This window comes from Mobula birostris, chromosome 31, assembly GCF_030028105.1.
Source record: "Mobula birostris isolate sMobBir1 chromosome 31, sMobBir1.hap1, whole genome shotgun sequence".
In the NCBI taxonomy this organism is placed as follows: Eukaryota; Metazoa; Chordata; class Chondrichthyes; order Myliobatiformes; family Myliobatidae; genus Mobula; species Mobula birostris.
In genome coordinates this window covers 30373644-30398020 of record NC_092400.1, presented here as the reverse complement: position 1 = coordinate 30398020, position 24377 = coordinate 30373644, and the positions used below count along the sequence as shown (strand labels likewise).

Genomic DNA, 24377 nt, shown 5'->3' with positions numbered 1-24377 from the left:
TTGACCATATCCTCATCCTTCCATACTATTAGAGATTGTGGGATCTTTCTTTAAATCAACTTTAATAAAAAGGCCATGAGCTGAAGGTGTGGCACAGAAAAAGTCTCTCTGTCCACAAACAAGATGTATCCAAGGACATAATTTATGTTAATCATTCTCTTCATAGTCTGTTTGTGCAATTTCAGAAAAGCAAGGACTTTTAGGGAAACTGAACATATGACAGTAATGTCAGAATAAAACTGACTGCAAGCTTATCATATATGGTTGACTCATGCCACTAATTGAATGTTTGTCTACTGGATGAAGACGTTGTACCTAATCTCTGAATGTGTAAGAATGCCTTGTTTTGTACAATTGTTGAGTGCATCAGAAGAGATGCATAATGAGATGAAAGGGTCCCTCTCCCTACTGCATATAAATATGCAGGTAAACTTGGGTGATTCCTTGCTCCACATCACTCTCCATTTCCTTGGATGAGTGCAGCACCAATAGCACTTTAAAAGCTTGATACATCCAAGACAAAGTAGCCCCAGAACTGGCATCCCATTCACTAGCTTAAACAGTCACTCCCTCCATCTTAGCAAGCAAGGACTGTTGAGCATTACACTATAGGTTACACTCAACGTTAGCTTAGGCTAACACTCTGCAAATAAATGTACGTCCACATTGAAAAACAGAGGGTTCCAGTGGCACGACTTCATCCACTGTGATGAAGTGCTTTGGGAGGTTGATGATAAGGTTGGAACATCTGGACAGCAAAGATGCATACATCAGGATGCTTTTTATTGACTACAGTTCAGCATTCAATGACTGAAGTCACAGTCTCTGAGACGTAATTCATTAACTAAATCAACTTAGGAGTAACTCATTCACAATGCAAATATAATTAAATGCATACATTTAAAAAGTAACTTTTGGACTGCATATAGCGTGTTTGTCTTTATTAATTGAGGCATCAAGCTCAGGAGTCACATTGCAGGTTTACAAAACTCCAATTAGGCTGCATCTGGAGTACTCCATGGAAATTATGAAAGGGTGCAGAAGAGATTTAGCAGGATGGACAAACTTGTTTTTTTTTTCTGGAGCGGTGGAGGCTGAGAGGAGATCTAACAGAGCAGAGGTTCCCAACCTTTTTTATGCCATGGACCCCTACCACTAACACGGGGTCCGTGGACCCCAGCTTGGAAACCCTTGTGATAAACGGTTATGAGATTATGAGAAGAATATATAGTATCTTCCCCACCCCCAAGTCAAAATGTGTTGGGTATGCATTTAAAGTGAGAGGAGGAAGTTAAAAGGAGATAGGCAAGTTTTTTTTTACATAAAGAGTAAATACGATGCCTGGGTTTTGTGGTGAAGACAAATATGATAGAGGGATTCAGAAGGCTCTTCGATGGGCACATGAATGGGCAGAGAATAGTTGGATATGGACTTTGTGTAGGCAGAAGGGACCAGTTTAGTTAGGAATTTAATTGCTATGTTAATTAGTTCTGTACTCTACTGTTCTATGTGTTATTGAGAAATGCAAATTACCTGAGACAATCATGAGGAAATAACTCTGGCACGAAGCATCCTGTGGTAGATATTGCATGATATTCCAGTTATTATCCAAAAGGTCTTCTACATCACTACTGCCTTCATCGTCCTCTGAATGAACCTTTTCAATATCACTGTCACTGTTTTCATCACCATCAAGTCCCTCTACTTCCTTATTACTCTCAGCCTTTACAAAACAGAAATCATCACACAGATCAGTTTTGTTATAAAAGCAAAAACCAGAGTTATTAGCAAAGCAAACTATTTAATGCTGCACTCATTACCATCTTCTTTGGTGGCAGAGTTGAAACTGTTCCATAATGGGCACAGCCATCCTTATGAACTCTCACTGATTAGAACCCTATTTCAGGGACACGGTTGGTGTCCTTTGTCTTTGCTTGCTGATCAATAGCAACTACTTTGGGACCTCAACTATCTAACAGGTAAGTGCAAACAAGGGAGTTGTAAGTGTAGATATTTTGCTACTGTACTGCCTTGATGACGTGCTGTAACATCAACTAGACAGTCAGCCAAGCTTCATTCAAAAGTGTCATGACAGTCAGGAACTGGCCTCCTAGCTCCTTTGGTTTATTGCACTCAATGGCATAACATAGTGAAAAAGGAGTGAAATATCAATGCTGCTGCTGGGGAAACAACAGGATGGCTTTAGGTAGAAACTTCGGATAAACCTCTGGCTTACAGCCAGACAATGTGCTTTTATATTTTCTACTTCCTGGCTGCACAGGAAGTGACCTGAAACAAGTCTGAAACTGCTTATTAAAATAAAAGCTGAATGAACGTAACATAAATTAATTGCTTGAAAGGCAGAACAGCTGATTTCCAGGGTCAGCTGCATGGAACTGTGTCACTGGCCTTGTGCACTCACTGTCGTAGATGTGGTTATGGGATTTTGCATAATCAGCATTTGGGTGACATCACTAAAATGTAGTGATGCAAATTCAAGGCTAATAAGAGTAAAATCAGATGCATCAGGACTGATCAAGGCACCAGGTGTATATACACATAGTAACAATGTTCTTGGGACATTTGACCTTCTACATTTCCCCAGCACCACCAATAACCATAATCAAGCTGAAAAGGCTACACAGTCTGGTACGCAGTCAGGTGAACAGTAAGCAGCTCGCTGTCCTAGTGACAAGACCTTGTGGAGGCAGGGTATTCAATTGGTCTCACAGCATGAGGGAGAAAGCTGTTACCCAGTCTGGAAGTCATAGTCCTGATGCTCATGTACTTCCTTCCTGACGGTGGTGGGTCAAAGAGATTGTGGGATGGGCGGTAGGGATCCTCAATAATTCTTCGGGTCCTTCATCTGCAATGCTCCAGGTCAATGTCACAAAATGGGAGGGAGACCCCCAATGATCCTCTCAGCGGTTGTCATCAACTAGTAGGTGCCACAGGGATAAATGGTGGGACTGCAACTACTTACAATCTATATTTATGGCAAGGATGAAAGAAGTGTAATGTAAACAAATTTGCTGATATAAATATGGATGAGTTTGCATGTTATCAGGAGGACATGAAGAGTGAGCAAAGAGTATAGAGTTGTTAGGTGAATGGGCAAGATGTTAGCATAATGTGGAAAAATCTGGTCATCCACTTTGAAGGAAGAATGAACAAGCAAGTTGTTATTTAAATGGAATTTGGCTATAGAAAGTTGAACCATAAATAGATCTGTGGCTCCTGGTACACGAATTACAAAAAGATAGTATATGGATATGGCAAATAATTCAGAATATACAAGGTGGCACAGTAATGCATTAAGTAGTGCTTCACACCTATTTTAGCCAGGGTTCAATTCTTGTCTCCAAAGCTGTTTTGTATGGACTTTGCATATCTTACTTGTAATCTTATACAAGTTTTTCCACTGGGTGCTCTGTTTCCTTCCACACCACAGATAGCCTGATTAGTGGGTTATTTTGCTACTATAAATAATCACCCAATGAGGTGGAAATATTCAATATAGAACTGATGGGCATGCACAAGAGAATAGATTACTGGGATACAAGTAGTGCAATGGGATTGCTTTGAGAGCCAGTATAAACTCAATGGGCCAAATGCTCTCCTCAAATATATGAAAGTTCATTGAATGTTGGATCTTCATACCAGGGTACAGAATATAAAATTAAAGTGAAATTATGATACAATTTCCCAGGGTGTTGTTGAAACAACATTTGGAATATGGTTTTGGTTTGCATATCTGCGAGGGTATGTACTTGCACTGGAGCAGTGCAGAGGTTTACTGAGTTGAATCTGGTTTGAGCTTTGGTTGATATCCACAGCAATGTGACTGACTCTTAAGCATACTCGAATGTCACCCAGTTTTAGGAAATAAGGGACAGACAATGCTAGCCTTGCTCATGACACTTGAACCCTAGAAATGAATATGTTTCAGAACACAGCTGAAGCACTTTGTTAGCAACCCCCCATGAATCATCTCCTATATAAATGTCAAGACTCAAAGTGATTTGTGGTTTTGGTTTCTGATGTGCTTTCTGGTACCAATTGTAAGCCCATAAAATATCGTTATCCTGTGCACCATGAGATCCAGCATTCTTTTATTAATATATACAGATGGACATTTCAAAATCAAATTGAATAATACATGACCTGCAAGGACCATCTAATAACTTTAGATTAGACCACATACCTCTCCATTGAGATTGTCAAAATGAATTCTTCCCTTAATACCTCCATAATTGGCCGGATCCATCCAAAGCATGAACTCCCAGCAGCGAGAAAATGAGATGGAGAGGGAATGAAAAATCTCACGGGAATGAATGCTGCAATTTTGAGTTTTTTTTTTAAAAAAAAAAGAGAAATTATATAATGTATTTTTCCACAAATGCCATAGAACCTCTGATTGCTAAATTAGGACACTAATTCCAAAAGACAGAAAATATAAAACAAAGATCAATCAAATTTCCCAGATCTCTCTTCTAGTGACATGAGCTCAAGACCAGTACTCAGCTTTTCTCTAACCGAGTCTTATCTATAGTGAAATATGAAATCAGTACATCAAATATGAAACTACAACATCAACAACTATTTGAAAAACTGAATAACATCCAAGAAGCACCACGGTGCTATTACAGTTCGGGGTGGAGTCTGCAGTTCAATTCTGGCACCTTCACTAAGGAGTTTGTATATTCTCCCCATGAGAGAGTGTGTTTTCCTCCAGGTGCTCTGGTTTCCTCCCACAACCCAAAGACATACTGGTTAGTAGGTTAACTGGTCAATGTAAATTGGCCTGTGTTTAAGCAAGGGTTAAATAGGTATGTTGCTGAGTGCTTTGGTTCATTGGGCCAAGACAGCCCGTTCCATGTTTTTAATCAATAGATAGATAGATAAATAAATAAAAGCAGATTTATTGAATCGTTACCTGGGCATGTCTAAATCAAAGACGAAACTTGTAATTGTACAACGATTTACTATATGTCCCAAATAATCTGATGAATTGAGTATTGTCACTGCCGAACAGGTAAGTTGAGCAGAAAACTTGGATATATTATAGGTTGGCAATAAAAGGCTTATTTTAGTAGTGGAGTTTACCGGAAGATATTTTAATCTAGCTTGAAGAGAGCTACAAAATCTTTTACATTTATCTGAACAGGAATTAATGCCTTGTATTATGATGTCACTTAAAATTATTAGTTACTTCAGATAAGTCAAGCAACCTTCCCTTTCACATCCAATTGCAAGCAAAGATTCTGTATTTAAGACCATTGCTTGTTTTGAAATAACCGATTCAGAAGAAAGAGTTATGCCAATAAACAGTTGAAGCCAATCATTCCGAACAGCACAGCCACAGATGCTAGGAGCTTGGTGGCTGGGTGTAGCAATAAGAATTTGCCATTGATTTTGACCAGACATAAAGCACTACTATATAGATGCTCAAACAGGAAGAATGAAAAAAAAAATCAAAAAAGTATACATGTACTTTTCTGGTATTTTCAGAGCAATACAAATATAAACTTCCAATCTGAAATAACACGTTTTTTTTGGAAGGGAAAAAAATCCATCTCTGCTAACAGGCAACTGCTTAAAGCATGTTCTTCCATGTAACTTTTGAAAACTCATCGTTGTTAATTAAAAAGCCTATTTGCATTATTACCTTTTTGTGATATATTCCACGTATCCTATTGAATCCTCAATACGTCGCTTTTTGGTGCACAGTATTATACGGTTGAAATTGGCATAGATCACAGATGAACCCAATCTTTTGAACTCTGCTACCAGCCTATGCGATTGAAAAATATCAAAATAACTTTTAGCCACCTTGAATGTACACTTGATGGGTAACTTGTTTCTTAACAACTTTACATTTTCACTTTATAGTGCAAGTTGAAATTCGTACTATAGTTCAACACTAACGTAGGAACAGTGACTTATTGGATTTTTGTATATATTTCTTATGCTAACACAAATTGAAAATTTGAACTCATTTGAACTAACTTGTTACATAACCTCTTTCACTAACTTGTTATATTTTTTCCAATTAACTAATCTATTGTAATCTCTTCAGTTCAATTTACCAGTTGCTAAAATATGCTTCTTCTCTTTATAAAATCTGTTTTTCAGTTAAGGTTGCAGAGGATGTGATAAAGTATTAATCCAGAAATTCTGGTAAAGGGTGTTTGTCTGATTTTTACCAATGAGTGAATATATGTGCAAAAATTTCTCTAGATTAGAATAACAGGAAGCTGATACTTGCTTTGTAGGTGGTATTTATCACTGCGCACAAAAGGAACCTCAAAGGAAATACTGTACTGAAAAGATTAACATGATATGTTGCTACAAATCTTCTATGTTGTGGTGGATTGTCAATTAAGAATTTACAAGAAAACGAAACAGCAACAATAAAATAAAATACAAAAGGAAAGTTTTGTCAGTGTACACCTTCCTTGCAGATGCAGGATGCATTAACCCAAATTATTCAAAAATCAAAATAGCTGATACTCAAAAGGATGCCAAGTTTTCCTTACAATGCAACTCTACCACCATCTTTTTTTTAAACAAAAGCTAAATACTGCTAGTATTATCTCAACTTACTTGTGCAATGATCCATGAAATCAAATGACAAAATATATTTTTTCCTCATAAGGGTTAATACATCCTGCAAGGAAAATGTATGACAACAAAACATTTCTTTTGTATTTGATTTTGTTATTGTTGTCTTGTTTTCTTGTAGGTTGTTAATTCACAATCCACCAAAATATGGAAGATTTAAGACCATAAGATATAGGAGCAGAATTAGGCCATTTGGCACGGCGAGTCTGCTCTGCTACTTCATCATGGTTGATCCATTTTCCCTCTCAGCCCCATTCTTTTGTCTTCTCCATGTAATCCCTTCATGCCCTGACTAATTAAGAATCTATCAACCTCTGCCTTAAATATATCCAATGACTTGGCCTCCATAGCCGCCAGTGGCAACGAATTCCACAGATACACCACTCTCTCGTTAAAGAAATTCCTTCTCATCTCCATTCTAAAAGGACACCTTTCTATTCTCAGGCTGTGTCCTCTGGTCATAGAATCCCCCTACCACAGGAAACATTCTCTCCACATCCACTCTACTGAGGCCATTCAACATTCAATAGGTTTCAAAAAGGTTACCTCTCATTCATCTGAATTCCAGTGAGTAGAGGCATGGAATCATTTTTATGAACCCCCTTTGAATCCTTTCCAATGTCAGCACATCCTTTCTTATCAAAGGGGCACAAAACTGCTTACCAAGTGAGGCCACATCAGTATTTTATAAAGCCTCTATATTACATTCTTGCTTTTATATTCTTTTGAAATGAATGCTAACATCTATTTGCCTTCCTCAGCAATGACTCAACCTGCAAATTAACCTTCAGGGAATCCTGCACAAGGACTCCTTTGTTGCAAAGGACTTGTTGCAAAGGACTTGCTTTGCACCTCAAATTTTTGAATTTTCTCTTCATTTTGAAAATAGTCTACACTTTTTCTTCTACTAACATGCTTGACCATACACTTACCAACACTGTATTCCATCTGCCACTTCTTTACCTATTCTCCTAATTTGCTGAAGTCCTTCTGTAGCCACTCTGCTTCCTCAAAACTACCTGCACCTCCACCTACCTTTGTATCATCAGCAAACTTGACCACAAAACCATTAATTCCATCATCCAAATCACTGACATAGAGCATAAAAAGAATTGGCCCGAAAAGAAGTGACCCCTGTGGAACACCACTAGTCACTGGCAGCCAACCAGAAAAGGCTCCCTTTATTCCCACTCTTTGTCTTCTACCAATCAGCCAATGCTCTATCCATACTAATATCTTTCCTGTAATACAATAGGCTCTTATCTTGCTAAGAAGCCTCATGTGTGGCACCTCGTCAAAGGCCTTCTGAAAATCCACATACACAACATCTACCGATTCCCTTTTGTGTATCCTACTTGTTGTTTCTTTAAAGAATTCCAATAGATTTGTTAGGCAAAATTTTCCCTTATCATGTGCCTCCAAGGAGCCCGAAACCACATCCTTAACAATTAACTCCAACATCTCAACCACTGAGGTCAGACTAACTGGCCTATAATTTTCTTTCATCTGCCTCTCTCGCTTTTTGAAGAGTGGAGTGGCATTTGCAAGTTTCCATTCCTCTAGAACCATGCCAGATTCTTGAAGGATAATTATTAATACTTTCACAATCTCTTCAGCCACCTCTTTCAGAACCCTGGGTTGAACACTATCTGATCCAGGTGACTTAACCATCTTCAGACCTTTCAGTTTCCCCAAGAACCTTCTCCCTAGTAATGGCAACTTCACACTTTTACCTGACCTTTCAAACTTCCAGCATACTGTTACTGTCTTCCACAATGAAGAAAGATGCAAAATACTTACTCAGTTTACTTGCCATTTCTTTGTCACCCTTTACTACCTCTCCAGCATCATTTTCCAGTGGTCCGATATCTATTCTCACCTCTTTTACACTTTATATAGAAGAAATTTTTGGTATCCCCTTTAACATTATTGGCTAGCTTACCTTCATATTATGAATTTTTGATTGTCTTCTGTTGGCTCTTAAAAGCTTCCCAATATTCAAAGTTCCCACTGATTTTTGCTGTATTATATGCCCTCTCTTTGGCTTTTACGTTGGCTTTGACTTCTCTTGTCAGCCACAGTTGTGTCATCCTGCCTTTGGAATACTTCTTCCTCTTTGGGATGTACAGTATATATCCTGCACCTTCCAAATGCTCCCAAAAGTTCTAGCCATTGCTGCTCTGCCATCATCCCTGCTAGTGTTCCTTTCCAATCAATTCTGGCTATCTCCACTCTCATGCCTCTGTAATTCCCTTTATTCCACTGCAATACTAAAATATCTGACTTCAGCTTCTCCTTTTCAAATTGCAGGGTGAATTTTATCCTATCTTGATCACTGTCCCCTTTATCTTAAGCTCTCTAATTAATTCCAGTTCATTGCACAACACCCAATCCAGAACAGCTAAGTCCCTAGTGGGATTGACCACGAGCCATCTCATAGGCATTCGAGAAAATTCCCATCTTGGGATCCAGCACGAACCCAGTTTTCTCAATCTATCTGCATATTGAAATCCTTCATGACTATCACAACATTATCCTTTTTACATGCATTTTCTATCTCTCATTCTAATTTGTAGACCATTGGGGTTTTTTTTTTACTACTGTTTGGAGGTTTGTACATAGCTCCCAGAGTCTTTTTAACCTTGCAGTTCTTTACCTTCATCAACAGCAATTCTATATCTTCCAATCCTGTATCATCACTTTCTAATGGTTTGATTTCATTTTTTACCAATGGAGCCATACCATCCCCTCTCTGTCTACTGCCTGTTCTATTGCTACAACATGTATCCTTGGACATTACGCTCCCAGCTATAAGCTTCTTTCAGCCACAATATATACCAATCTGTAACAGGGTTACATGTTCATTCTACCTTATTCTGTATACTGCGTGCATTCAGATATAACATCTTCAGTCCCATATTCACCCTTTTTGATTCTGTCCACCTTTTACATTGCAACTCATCCTGTTAACTGCAATTTTGCCCTTTCACCAGCCTCTACTTGCTAACAGGAAAGGCTGACTTATAGCAATATACCTTTAGCCATTTTAGTACTTCCTTTGAAGTTCCTTTTGTACACAGTGCTAAATTCTACCTTGTAAGCAAATATCAGCTTCCTATGATTCTAGAATAGTTTTTGCACATATTTTTGCTCATTGGCAAAAATCAAATAGAAACTCCCACCACTAGAATTTCTGAAATTGACATTTCCTTTTACAGTTTATTCTGATATCCTGTACTCTCTGTATAACATGCCCTTCAAAACTACATGAGATACAATTTTGAACAATAACTTGATGAGACACAAGTGATCTTTATTTATAGTGTCAATTTCCATTATCACTGGGGAAAATAAGAGTCGTCACCAGTCAAGCAAATAAATGTGAAATAGAATGCAGAAAGTACTGAGTAGTTCTGGTGTAATCAGTATAAAGCAGTGGTCCCCAACCATTGGAATGCGGACCGGTACCGGGCCGCAAAGCATGTGCTACTGGGCTGTGAGGAAACGATATGATTTGGTGATATGAAACGATATAAGTCAGCTGCACCTTTCCTCATTCCTTGTCACGCACTGTTGAACTTGAACACACCCCTCCCCCCCACCCCGTCGGCCGGTCCGCAAGTATATTGTCAATATTAAACCGGTCCACAGTGCAAAAAAGGTTGGGGACCCCTGGTATAAAGAGAAATAGAGTTAACATAATCAACTTGCATCAGCTAAATTTTAATGTGGTTTCTCTCTCCACAGAGGCAGCCTGACCTGAGTATTGCCAGACAAGAGAAAATCTGCAGATGCTGGAAATCCAAGCAAAACACAAAATTCTGGAAGATCTCAGCAGGCTAAGCAGCATCTATGGAAAAAAGTATAGCCGACATTTCGGGCCAAGACCGTGCTAAAGGATCTTGGCTCGAAACATCGACTGTACTCTTTTCCATAAATGCTGCCTAGTCTGCTGAGTTCCTCCAGCAATTTTTGTGTGTTACTTCAGTATCGCAGAAATCTATTTTAAATTCTGAATTTCCAGCATCTACAATTTTTTCTTCAGCTTAAGATATTTATATGTTGCTTGCTTCAGCTTGTGTTAAATGAACTTCAAGAGCCAATATACTGCACAAATCGATTCCTCATCATTAACTGCACCAATTAGAAAACATTCTATCACTAGAGTCCTAGACAGAGAATAAAGTGTCCATTTAGTAGGAGCTTTTCAGGAACTCGTAAAAATTTTAAACTTAAGCATTAACAATACTACAGCCACCAGAAAATGCTGAAAAGCTTATTTAGGCTTATATTTCACTCTTTAGTATTCACTCTCTCACATCATTCTTTTATAAACTTACTGCAGAAACAGCTTCTTCATCATGTTTTGAAGCGTGCGATGCAGCGCGGGGTCATACAGCAGTGAAGAGGGAGAACGCAGCCAACGATAAAAGTGCATTACTTGGTTATCAGCATACATATTCTGATAGTGGGTGATCTCCTTAACCCAGCCTACAACCATACTCTTCAAAATTCTGCAACAATGAGAAGCAAGTACTCATGAGTTATAAAGCAATGTTTTATGAAGCCCATAATGCACAGCACTCACACCCATGTTTAACCATTCTACAGAATGACATAACTAAGTAGACCTTAGCTGGTAGGAGGGGGAAGAAGGGCAAAGCAATGCGTTGGTACAAACTTTCCATTATTAGATCTGGAGATGCTGTTGCCCAGAAGCTTCCTTGGAAGTCAAAAATGATGCACAATTGTTGTGCTTCTAGCCATTTTATTAGATGTTCATAGTATCAGTCAGCCTGCACCAGTAAACAAGGCAGAGAGGTAACAAAGGAAACATAACTGCAAATAACTGTAACAAACTTGAAATGAAAAGGCTGCAACAGTGGGTTGCGAGCACATGCTCTTCTTTCTTATAACAAACCAGTTTGGATTAAAAACAAAACTGTTTAGCACAGCGGTCCCCAACCACCGGACCGCAAAGCATGCGCTACCGGGCCGTGAGGAAACGATATGATTTGGCGATAGGAGTCAGCTGCACCTTTCCTCATTCCCTGTCATGCCCACTGTTGAGCTTGAACACACGCGAGGTCATTACCACACATCATCCATGTCAGCAAGGGAAGGAGATCAACTCCTTGAGCTTGCAAATGACGGCGGGCTGAAAAGTATGTTTGACATAACATCTCTGCTGATATTCCCGATCAAAGTCAAGGCTGAATATCCTGAGATAGCCACGAAAGCACTGAAAACGTGACTTCCATTTCTAACATCATATCGCTGCGAAACAGTGTTTTCTGCGATGAATGCAACGAAAACTAAATTGCAGAATAGACTGGACATCAGGAACCCCCTTCGAGTATCGCTGTCTCCCATCACCCCTCAATAGGACCGTCCTGTTGCAGGGAAACAAGCCCAGGGCTCCCACTGATTCAGTGATATTGGCGTGTTGCAATGATTTTATATGAATATACGGGGAAAATATGTGCTGTGTGTTTAATATCCAAACGTTACTTAAAATGTTATGATGCTATTGATTTGTAAGTGATTTATGTAACCATATAACAATTACAGCATGGAAACAGGCGATCTTTGCCCTTCTAGTCCGTGCTGAATGCTACTCTGACCTAGTCCCACCGACCTGCACTCAGCCCATAACCCTCCATTCTTTTCCTATCCATATAGTTGTCCAATTTTTCTTTAAATGATAATATCAAACCTGCCTCTACCACTTCTACTGGAAGTTCATTCAACACTTACTTCAAGCTCCCCTGTCCTCCCCCGATAATTGACTTATCACTATACTCATGTGAGGAAAATATGTGCTGTGTGTTTAATATTAAATTCGTTAGATAAACCCTTTTAGAAACGAAATTGAGTGTATTAGCCACTTACCACCTATATTCCGGTCGTGATTAACAACCCCTCCCCCAAACAGAATCGCCAAAAACAATGTGTAGAAAAAAATCGACACATACAGGCATGCGCAAGTTACGCATGCGCACTGGTGCCCGCGCAAGGCTTCATGGTCATTGTAGTCTCTCGTGGTAAACACAACGTATTTGACCGCTACTCTTGTCCGTTGGCAACCCTACCCCCCCCCCCCACCGGTCCACGAGAATATTGTCAATAATAAACCGATCCGCAGTGCCAAAAAGGTTGGGGGCCCCTAGTTTAGCAAGTGAATCACACTTCATTTTTGAAAAGAAACTACAGAAATGGAGAATCAAGTACAGTGGATTCCAATTAATTGGGCCATCAGTTAATTGGGGCAGCCATTTATTTGGGGGCAACTCTTGAAGAACAAAAACTCATTCAAGAAAATAGCTGGGATTCTCTTTGTTTATTTGCGACACTATGCTGCTTAATTGGGGCAGGAGACTGTTGCTAAACAGGTTCTAACTAGCATCAGTTGTGTGCACTAATGTGGCTGTTAGACGCTACACTGTGCTTAGTGAGCGGTTTTTAAATAGCGTCAGTTGCACGTGTTTGTGCTCAGAAACCAGTGATGTTTGTCACTGAAAGTTGGAAAGAAATAACAGTAAGACAATTCCAAACTGCTTTGCTCACATCAGTTTCATGCATTCAGGCTTGGAGATGCCAGAAACAGCCAGTAGTGATAATGAAATTACTTCATTACTTCAGCAAATTTTGAGCTGCAAAAAATTTCAAAGATTCAAAGTTTATTTATTATCAAAGTCTGTATGCAGTATACAGCCCTGAGATTAGTCTTCCCACAGATAGCCGTGAAACAAAAAAAACACCATGGTACTCGTTCAAAGGAAACATCAAACACCGAGCGCACAAGAGAAAGAACAAAATTGCACAAACAACAAAAATGAGTGCAAAAAAAAATATAAAACATCAAACCACAAAGTCATTGAAACAGCCCAGGAATGTTCAGTTTAGTTCCGATCAGTTCAATTTAGTGCTGTGCCATCCGTTGACTGCAGGCTGCAGTGTCAGCCAACTCTGATCAAAATTGCTCAAAATAGAATTTTAAAAAAAAGGAGTAACCAGAAACACACACAACATTAACTACAGAGTCTAATCCACAAATCACTTTGATTAAACCTTGCTCAAGACCCAAAACTTCAGCAGCATTGAGAGAGTGAGAGAAAGAGAAACAGAGAGGTGCACACATACACACAGACGGAGACAGACCCAGTCAAATGCAGGCACCTTCTTCCAGGAGAAGCAAGTGAAAGAGAGAGTCAAACGCAGGCAGACAGCACTGAACACCTGCTCGCCTTCTGCTCTCGTCCTCATCGATTTCAATCTTGTTTGACACTTTCATCGGTGAGAAATGGCGTCGATCATGGGCTCATGCACCGTGTCTCCAGGCTGCTTGGCCTCTAGGCTGCATACTTTGCTCAAAACCTCATCAGATTCCCTTGGAGACAGCAAAGCACCAGATCGCTCAATTGGCCCGAAAACACATCATCAAAAAGTAAATCACAGGTTCCAATAGTAGCAGAATGATATTTGAAAGCAGTAGAATTTAAAAATATCATCTTGAATACCACAATGAAAATAAAGATTTAAGGGATGCCATTGTCAACAGCATTGGATGAAAGCAGTCCATCCATTATTTGTACTAGGTGTCTTCACTGATTTTGTTCATTCCATATACTCGATGAGTTCCTCTGTTGATAACTATTAGAGACTAATACACTATTTTATAGTACTTTGGTACTATTGGTAGCATTCTAATTTGTTCTGTGTTTCATTCAATACATACATTAATTTATTACTCAGTTTATCTTTTTTTTAATACCTTTTTAACCATTTCTATGAAACTTCAGCTAATTGGGACAGCCACTTGACTGGGCCAAAATGTACAGGTCCTGATGTATCCCAATTAACTGGAATCCACTGTATATTACAAGTTACTAAAAGTCTACAGACCAACAGACAATTAGACAAATATAAAAAACAAGTCTAAGGAAAGTTGAAAGTACTAGGAAAAACATAATATAGTCAACAAACTAGACCCAAATCCAACATCATCAACCTGCTCTGAACACCACAAGCAGAGACTCAAATAAAGAACCCACCTTCCAGTGAGGGAGGGGGATGAGAAACAACAGGCCCAAAATAACATTTCACCAGGGTTCATCTAACTCAACTTCCAGCAACTTTTCTTGATATGTTTAGAATACAGTCCTATATGCTTCAAAGCCACATATACCGAAAAGAGCAATGTAGAGAGCTATGTTTCAGTACCGCAAGGCAAATTGTTAAAATAAACAGTGGTTAAGTAGTAATCCACTGGGAGAATCTGTCAAACTTCTCAATCCCTAATGACTTACAATCACCAGTGAATTTCAGGCCAGTTGGATAGGGAATGCCACACAAGAACAAACACTTAATGAACATATTACTTGAGAGTTTGAACTGTAACACCAATGGCACTAATTTTCTCTAGAACAGCTGAATAGGAAATATCTACATTCTTAGTGTAAAAAATAAAATCAATGCCCAAACTCCAATGAAGGCTATCTGCTGACAATTTTCTCATACAAATACCTGAATGTATGTGAGCACAATGCTGTCTCATCGTAACTGGCCAACGCATTAGCTGCTTGGTTACCAGCCATCATATCTTCAAGCGAAGCTTGCTGGATAACATCAAAGCTGACACCCAAGCTGGATGCTCCCTCCATATCATTGATGTGATGGGACTGCAAGATCGTATTCACAGCCAGGTTCTGAATATCCAGTTCAACAGAAGCTATATAAGAGAGAGTGTATTAATTTGAAATCTCCAAGGAAAATATCAGAAATTTACAAGACAGAAGGCAGCCATTCAAGTCATTATGTCCACGCTAATGAAAAGAAATACCAAATTCATATTGAAGCTTAGTCTGAGCTTTGTTGATCATAGCTCAAAATTCAAAGCATATTTATTATCAAAGTATGTATAAATTATAAAACCTTGAAATTCCTTACAGGCAGCCACAAAACAAGAAACCCAAAAGAACCCATTAAAAAAAAAGACCAACAAATATGAGAGAGAGAGCGAGAGAGCGAGAGAGAGAAGAAAACAGAAATCGTGGCAACAATAAAAGCAAGCAACAGCAACCAGAAGGAAATTGAGTCCATAGATACCAAGCCTGGAGGAGTGAAGCACACCAACTACTCACCCAAATGATTTATAAAATGTAGCATACGACTTGCTTTCACTAACCCCAGTCAGTAACATACAGAGTCCCCACCATACTCAAAGTGATTTCTTTCTCCCTGAAAGTTTAGTAATAGCTTCCCATAACTTGTCTGGAAAACCCCCAAGTACTGACTATTTGTGTCCACTCCCAGTTCAAAATCAGTAACAAGTTGAGAAATCGTACTTTTGATTCCAAAGTCTAAGTTCGTCAATTAAATCTGAAGAACTGCAAAGAAAACCGATCATTGTGGAACATTCCTATCAACCTTCTTCCCCTGCAGATAAACATCTTTGTTTCCCTCTCTGCTCTTTATCCAATAGCCAGCTAGCAATCAAACCTGGTATGTTTCTATTAATTGTAATCTTCTCTAATCTTATTCATTGGCTCTTATGGGATACTTTAAATCACTTACGTCTATTGTATCCTCCAACTGCTCTGCTACCCACTCAAAAAAAAATTAATAATTTTGCTCAAACTAGATTAGTTCTTTTGAAGTCCATGCTGACTCAGTTGGTTCCTCAGCTATCACAATTAAACATGATCTATATGCATGTATTGTAGGTTCAAGTGAGATAACTCACTAGACTCAAAGTCAGACCAATTACATGCATTGATGAACACACCTGAGATGACTACCACGTGGAAAGGGAATGCTGCCATCAGCAGTAGTAGTCACCTCATTTTACTTTGAGGTTGCTGTACAGAACAATAACTAAAATAAACAAATTAGGTTCCAAAATATATTCTGCATTTGCAACTGTACTCCAGGTAGCCCTACATATTTCCAAAAAAATTAATTAAACAAATAAAAAAACTATTTAGATTTTTTTCCTGCAGTTTTCAATGCTTTACCGAGTTTGCTTTTTTCCTTCATTTGAATTCCTGTGAGAGTCTCGGCTTCAGAGAAGGAGGAAGAAGTGAATAATATGCAGAACTAAGCAGCATAGAAGTAGTTGACATTGCCTATGGGAAGCAGTGTTTATTGCGGTTCAGCAGCCCATGTACCTGTGGAGTAACGCCCTGGATTATTGATCTCAACTGTTGACCTCTCATCAAATTCCATCACCAGACGATTATCATCTGCCTCTTTCCCTCCTAAATCAGGCCGAGATGTTGGGGAAAGCCACAACAGATGGTTGTGTCGTCGAAGATGTCTGGAAAAGAAAAGGTCTGATCCAAAAGTGGAGATGTCATCTGGGAGATTTCCAATAGGTATGTGGTAGTATCTGGAATGGAATTAAGCATTGGTAGCATTAGTACTGAATAACATTTGCTTATTTGTTGACAATATACTAAAGTAATCTTCAATTTTTATTCATTAGAAACTGCCCAGATATAATGCCCATTGTTGTTAGGGTCTTTGGTAAAAGGGAAAAATATAACGCACTGGGACCTAGCAGTCACTTTGATTTACACAAGTGAATAGACTTTACTTTCTAATGTTCTTTCCAACAAATCACATTTTCTATGGTTTAGCTATGAGCTGAAAATGTTGCACCTATTAGATATAGCTAGAGAATAACTCTCCAAACTCTCCACAGTGCAATGTGGCTCATTAAGGAACTTGCTTTTACTTGCTAGCATCGGTAATTTGTATTGGTAGATGCAGATGCACAAGACCAGTTTAAGATTACATCAAACTGTCACAAATAGGTGGTTGAGAAAAGCCATATCTTTGTGTAGATGTTCATGAAAACGATTCCAGGATTGAAAGGCTTGTCATATGAGGAGTGTTTGATAGCTCTGGGCCTCTACTTACTGGAATTCAGATGAATGAGGGGTGAACTTATTGAAACCTATCAAATGTAGAAAGACCTTGATCGCCTGTACGTGGAGACGAAGTTTCCTATGGTGGGAGAGCCTAAGACAAGAGGACACAGACTCAGTATAGAGGGGTGTTCTTTTCAGAGAAGAGGAGTAATTTCTTCAGGCAGAGAGTAGTGAATCTGAGCAATGATTTGCCACAGGTGGCTGTGCAGGCCAAGTATTTGGGTATATTTCAGGCAGAGGTTGATAGATTCTTGCTTAGTCAGGGCATGACAGAGGTTGATAGATTCTTGCTTAGTCAGGGCATGAAGGGATACAGGGAGAAGGCAAGAGATGGGGTCTGAGAAGAAAAATAGATCAGCCACGATGAAATGGTGGAGCAGACTCAATGGGCTAAATTGCTTAACCTGCTCCTATATCTTATGATCATGAACCCAAGTTACACCAAAAGTGGAAACCAGCTGTTTTCTTCTTTTCCAGAAGCAACAATCTGGGAACGATAACTTCACCAATATTATTCATTATCCTCAACAAAAGCAAAGGAATCTTTTGCTGGGGGTTGTGGGAACTTAAAATATTACTCCTATTTAGACCATCAGACCATAAGACAAAGGAGCAGAAGTCAACCATTCAGCCCATCGAGCCTGCTCCGCCATTTTATCATGAGCTGATCCATTCTCCCATTTAGACCCACTCTCCAGCCTTCTCACCATTTAGATGCATATTCAAACAGAGACGACCCAGTGGGTAAAAAACAGTAGAAACCTTGGTTGATTAGTTTCCTTTCTAAATCCTGGAATATCGTGGTAATTGTAGATCCCATTACTCTGTTCTGCCAAAAGCAGGACAGCGCAGAGATCTGTACTGGCATGACATTTGGATAGAAGCCACATACAGATCTTAAGCCTTTATTAAAACTGGACAGGAACCAATTTAACATACATGCTAAGTTGTCAAGCAACTTTTAGAAGCTGAAAGGTTCCTACCTGGCCATTTCAAATGCCTTAGACAAAATGCTATCCAGACTGAGGTAGTGTTTAATCATTCTACGGACACCATGACGCTGCCAATCTAATACTCCATAGCTAATGTCATCAATCACATTAACTGGCACTAATGGGAAATCATCCAGAATTGGCATTCCATTCGTCAGCCTCTTCAGGTCCCACTTTGACTGGACAGCTATGAGAGTTGGACCTCTTCTTTCGTCCTGAAAAAGAAGAAGTACTATCAAGTTTCATCTCACTCTTTAAACACTGCTAAAATCTAAATGGATATGAGGTCAGATCCACTGAAATGCAATCAACAGAAATTCACCCCTTCTCAGTCAACCAATCACCTCTGGCTCCTGTTACACTGCTCACGCTGTCTTCATAATAGCGGCTGTCTCCTCTCTCTGCACTCAATCCCGATGCAGGGTTTCAACCCAAAACATTAACAAATCCTCCCCACTCCACCAGCTGCTAGTCAAACAACTGAATTCTCCCAGCAGACTGCTTGTTATAACAGAACAAGGAAAACATATAATTGTTCTCATCCCTATTAATAGGAATTGGCAAAGTATGGAAAGGCAACAGCACAATGCAGGTAATAAATTTTTTGCAAACAACACAACCTGAGGGTATTCCACATCTCTTGGTGGTGTTAAATCACAACTGACAGACAGAAGTATAAAAAGCCAAATAATTTGGCCCTGCCAATTTTTATAATCATAGGAATAATGAAATGAACACGATGACAGATATGTCACTGAACAATAATCACGAGGCAAAGTAGATCTAGTCAAGAGTGAGTGCAAAAGCAGCAGGCTAGAAATCTGCAGGGTATTTAAAAGTTGGCCCTGATTTAAATCACGATAACAGCCAGTGAGAAAAACTGTCGCACTAACAAACCTCAAGAGTGCAATTACAAAGGAATTAATGGGTGTATAACAGAAGATAAGATTAAAAAGCTCTTTTTCTCAGTAGCAAATCAACTAGTAAGACACGAATTACAATGTATGAAATTGCTAGCATATTTCAATAGCAGTTTCATGTATTAATTCACAATATTTTACCTTCCTCATTCAAAGCCTGAAAGTACAATTTCAATGGGTGCATATCAAACTAGTTTCACTAATTTAAACATTGAAATCTTATCATTAAAAAATAGAACACTAAATGAAAAGATAATTGAAAATAATTTCTATGAAACTGAATGAGCATTTAATCAAGGTGATTCCATATACTTCTTCCAAATTCTAGTATTACACACCTATTGTGTGTAATTACTCTGGTTTAAATTTCAAAAATCAACTTCTATTCAGACACTCAAAAATTATTAAATGGTGCTCAGCTAAAAATGACACTAACAAAAGCCTGAACATAGATTTTGTACCATATTTTGTAAGCCACACATCACTCTTTCAGTACCACAGTTTGCCTGCAGACGCAGAAGTCATTACCTTGTAGCTCAGGATAAGCCGCTGAATTGCTCTGTAGACTTGCTTTGAATCCTTTTCTGCTCGAACTTCAAACGTGTGTTTATCAGGTGGCAGCAGTTCTTCATCCAATTTCTCCAGCATAGCAGTCCTCTCAGCAGCATAAAGATTGTTCAAATTTGGCATTTGATTACTACGTACCTATAACAGAATCAAAATCAGAATCAGGTTTATTATCTCCGGCATGTGTTGTGAAATTTGTTAACTTATAAGCAGAAGTTCAATGCAATACATAATATAGAACAAGAGGGAAAAAATAATAATAATAATAGTAAGTAAATTTACTTATACACGTAAATTTACCAGACAGAACTTCAGGATTTGTATCAATACATCTAAACAAAAGCCAAAACCTCATTAATTCAGCCATCAACAGGTACTATCAATAAAGGTTTTGTAAAATTGACATATGCTATACTAATTTGTTGAATTTCTGTATTTTATATCTGTAGAAGATTATATATTAATAAAGATTTTAAAATGAAATGAAAATTGACATATGCTAGATAACTGTTTCATAATTTTCATCATGGAATTTTTGTTATGTCAATGGCCATTGTTAAATAAATGTTCCCATCCCTTTAATGAAAATGAGACTATATGACATCTTTGTTGCCATATAATGTAGCACTACCTTTGATTAACAAGCAGAACAGGTATAAGGCAAGCATAACAGACAAAAAAAAACATTATTGAGAAAATTGAAAACTCCACAGGAAACATGAGATTATCCGGATGCATCACAGCTTAGCATGGCAACTACTCTGTCCATGATGACAAGAAACCGCAGAGAGTTGTGGACACAGCTCAGCACATCACGGAAACGAGCCTCCTCTCCATTGACTGTACCTCTTGCTGCATCAGTAAGGCAGCAAGCACAATCACGAACCTCACCCACTGTCGACGTTCCCTTTTCCCCTTCTATCACACAGAAGATACAAAAGCCTGAAATCAAGTATCACCCAGCTCAAGGACAGCTTCTAACCACTCTGACAAAAGTAGTGAACTGTCTCCTAGTATGACAAGATGGACAGTTGACCTCAACATTTACCTTGTCATGGCCTTGTACCAAATTGTCTACATGCACTGCAGTATTCCTGTATTGTAACACTTTACTCTGCACTCTTATTGCTTTCCTTTGTGGAACCTCAATGCACTGTTGCAATGAATTAATCTGTGAGGAAGGGGTACAAAACAAGTATCCCACTGTACACAAGTGCAAGTGACAATAAACTAATTTACCAATTAAACAAAATCAGAATTATTATTACTGACAAACTGTATGTCATAAAAGGGTGTTGTTTCGTAGTGGTGCATAGATATAGAAAAAAACTATAAGTTACGAAATAAACAAAGAGTGTCAAAAATAAAGGAATAATGAGGTACTGTTCATGGACTTTAAAGGAAAGGGGAAGAAATTGTTCTTGAATCATTGAGTTTGGGTCTTCAAGCTCCTGTACCTCCTCCCTGATGGTATGAACAAGAAGAGGGCATGTCCCTGATGACGATTCTTCATGATGCATGGTGGGGAGGGCTGTGCCTGTGATGGAGCTGTCTGAGTCTACAACACTTCACAGCCTTATGTAACCCTGTGCATTGAACCCAGTCAGAATGCGCTCCACCATAATCTATAGAATTTACAAGAATCTTTGTAGATACAGTAAATCTCTTTAAACTCCTAACAAAGTAGCGCCACTGGTATGCCTTCTTTGCAATTACATCAAAATGCTGGGCCCAGGATAGATCCTCCGAGATGTTGACGTCCAGGAAGTTGAACCTGCTCACCCTGTTATCCTCACACAAATACAACATCTTTCACAAAATGCATGAAAAATAAAATAACCTCTACGGCAACTTCTCTTAGAATACCCCTCAGCCAGGACTACCAGGGGAACTTTGCCTGTCATTAAGTAACATTTGACAATATTGTATAGTGGTTATCAATGAAGAGTTTTATGGCCAAAATATACTAGTGCACCTCCAACTCATTAACTCCATTGCATGGGCAAAGATACAAGAGATTTTGCAGACGGCAAAGCAATACATGGCAATTAAGGTCTTCTCTCAGCAAGATGGTTTCACTCCTGATTTCTCATGTGCTCTACTTTGGTGTATAGCGCCTCTGTCAAGGCTCATCATGCCTTCATTGGTCACACACACATGCACTTGGGTGAAAATGGAATTTTCCTTTCCCTTTTCCAAACCTGCAAAGGCCAATTGAGATCAACCAGTCTTAGAATGAGTTATTTTAGTTATATATTTTTTTAAAAAAAAGAACATTAGTTATTTTACGATGCACATATTTCCTCTCAAAGTACACAATATAGCCAAATTCTCAATGAAACTGAATTTCTTGAAGGTACTCACAGTGTCAAGAACAAATACAGAAGCTTTCCTTTGAGAAGGTATGAATAGACCAAAGAGAGCCTTATTCCCCTGAGCATTGTGATAGAAATAAATGTGCCGAACACTACCTGCAAAAGCAAGGAATGAGTTACTGTACAGACAATTATTAGTGGATTTAACCAACTCACAATAAGTGAAGCCCAATTCCAAAATTACTTTATCAATGGGTAGGAAAGGTTTGTTGTCTGGGCATCTGTATAACTGTGGATCTTCTACAGAACGTATTCAATTTGCAAATTACATTGTGGTTGATTTGTACTTGGGTAAAGGGGATGGTAATGGGGTAAGAACTAAAAGATGGGTACACATTAAAATTGAGGTATTATCTGAAATTGCCAAACTCCAAAGATGAGACAATGTTCCTTAAATTTACACTGACTTTCATTAGAACTTACTTGCAGCAGAAAGTGAAGAGGTCACAAATGGAGCTGTTAATAAGTGACAGGAAATTCAGGGTCACATATGTTGACTGAATAGAGAAATTTTACAAATCGGTTAACTAATTTGCATTTAATCTTCCTAATGTAAAGGAAATTTACATTGAGGTCAGCAAGCTGAAGGTATTACAAGTAAAATGCTGGAAAGAATATCTGGGCATTGAGAGAGTAGGAAACTGTGACAGAACGGGCAATTGTTGCAGTATCTACAATTGTATGACAAAATGTTAGATGGAGAGGGTAACAAGGTTTTGCAGGGTATTGCATTTTCACAATACCTCGAAGCAGGCGTGTTTGATATGGTATTGTGTTAGGTGCCAAGATTATCTGGTAAATAGTGAGAATGAGAAAAAATAAAGATAACCTATCATAGAAACATAGAAAACCTACAGCACAATACAGGCCCTTTGGCCCACAAAGTTGTGCCGAACATGTCCCTCCCTACCTTAGAAATTACTAGGCTTACCCACAGCCCCCTATTTTCCTAAGTTCCATGTACCTATCCAAAAGTCTCTTAAAAGACCCTATTATATCCGCCTCCACCACCATTGCCAGCAGCCCATTCTACGCACTCACCACTCTCTGCGTAAAAAACCTACCCCTGACATCTCCTCTGTACCTACTCCCCAGCACCTTAAACCTGTGTCCTCTTGTGGCAACCATTTCAGCCCTCGGAAAAGCCTCTGCTTATCCACACCACCAATGCCTCTCATCATCTTATACACCTCTGTCAGGTCACCTCTCATCCTTGGTCACTCCAAGGAGAAAAGACCGAGTTCACTCAACCTGTTTTCATAAGGCATGCTCCCCAATCCAGGCAACATCCTTGTAAATCTCCTCTGCACCCTTTCTATGGTTTCCATATCCTTCCTGTAGTGAGGCGACCAAAACTAAGATCATGGATCTGTGCTAAAGAGAAGACTATTCTGGAAGCGGGTCAGACATGGATGAGATCCTGTATTATAATCATTCCCATATTTTCTGGGATTGTCCTAAATTAAGTCTATATTGGGAAGGTATTCATAGAACATTAGGTAAGGTACTTAGGACCCAGATACCTCTGAACTTTGAGACGCTCTATTTGGGGCATGTATTCTTTCTTGAACAGAAGGAAGATATAAAGTTGCTGCAGGCCCTTTTAGCGGCAAGTAAGAAATCAATCACTAGAAAGTGGCTAAATCCAAAACCACCTACATTAGAAGATTGGCACGAAATTATCTTGGAAATATTTAAAATGGAAAAGTTGACTTACTCCCTGAGAATTCAAAAAGAAAAATTTTATCAAATCTGGAATAAATGGATTGAATATATAACCCCAATGCGAGCAGACTTTAGATGACTCTCTTAATGATTTATACTGCTCTTCTCATCAACACAGTAATATTGCTAACGTAAGCACCCCTAGTCTAAATGTTTACTGTTTTTGTTTTTTTTTGGAAAATAGAGAATTAATACAAGTAAAGGAAAAGATTTGGGTAAGGGATAAAAAATGATAAAATT

The 24377-nt window shown here is 38.8% G+C and overlaps 1 protein-coding gene across 2 annotated transcripts in view; it reads right to left on the bottom strand.

Moving 5' to 3' along the window:
• Window positions 1-24377, bottom strand: part of pole (polymerase (DNA directed), epsilon) — a 134670-nt gene that overhangs the window by 14375 nt on the left and 95918 nt on the right. For both annotated transcript variants that reach the window (XM_072247599.1, XM_072247598.1), the window contains exons 35-43: window positions 22402-22508; window positions 19999-20175; window positions 18542-18765; window positions 16794-17014; window positions 15151-15355; window positions 10965-11138; window positions 5669-5794; window positions 4205-4337; window positions 1534-1723 (exon numbers count right to left, since the gene is read on the bottom strand). In XM_072247599.1, coding sequence (XP_072103700.1) covers window positions 1534-1723; window positions 4205-4337; window positions 5669-5794; window positions 10965-11138; window positions 15151-15355; window positions 16794-17014; window positions 18542-18765; window positions 19999-20175; window positions 22402-22508 — 1557 coding nt within the window. The remainder of the gene's footprint in view (window positions 1-1533; window positions 1724-4204; window positions 4338-5668; window positions 5795-10964; window positions 11139-15150; window positions 15356-16793; window positions 17015-18541; window positions 18766-19998; window positions 20176-22401; window positions 22509-24377) is intronic.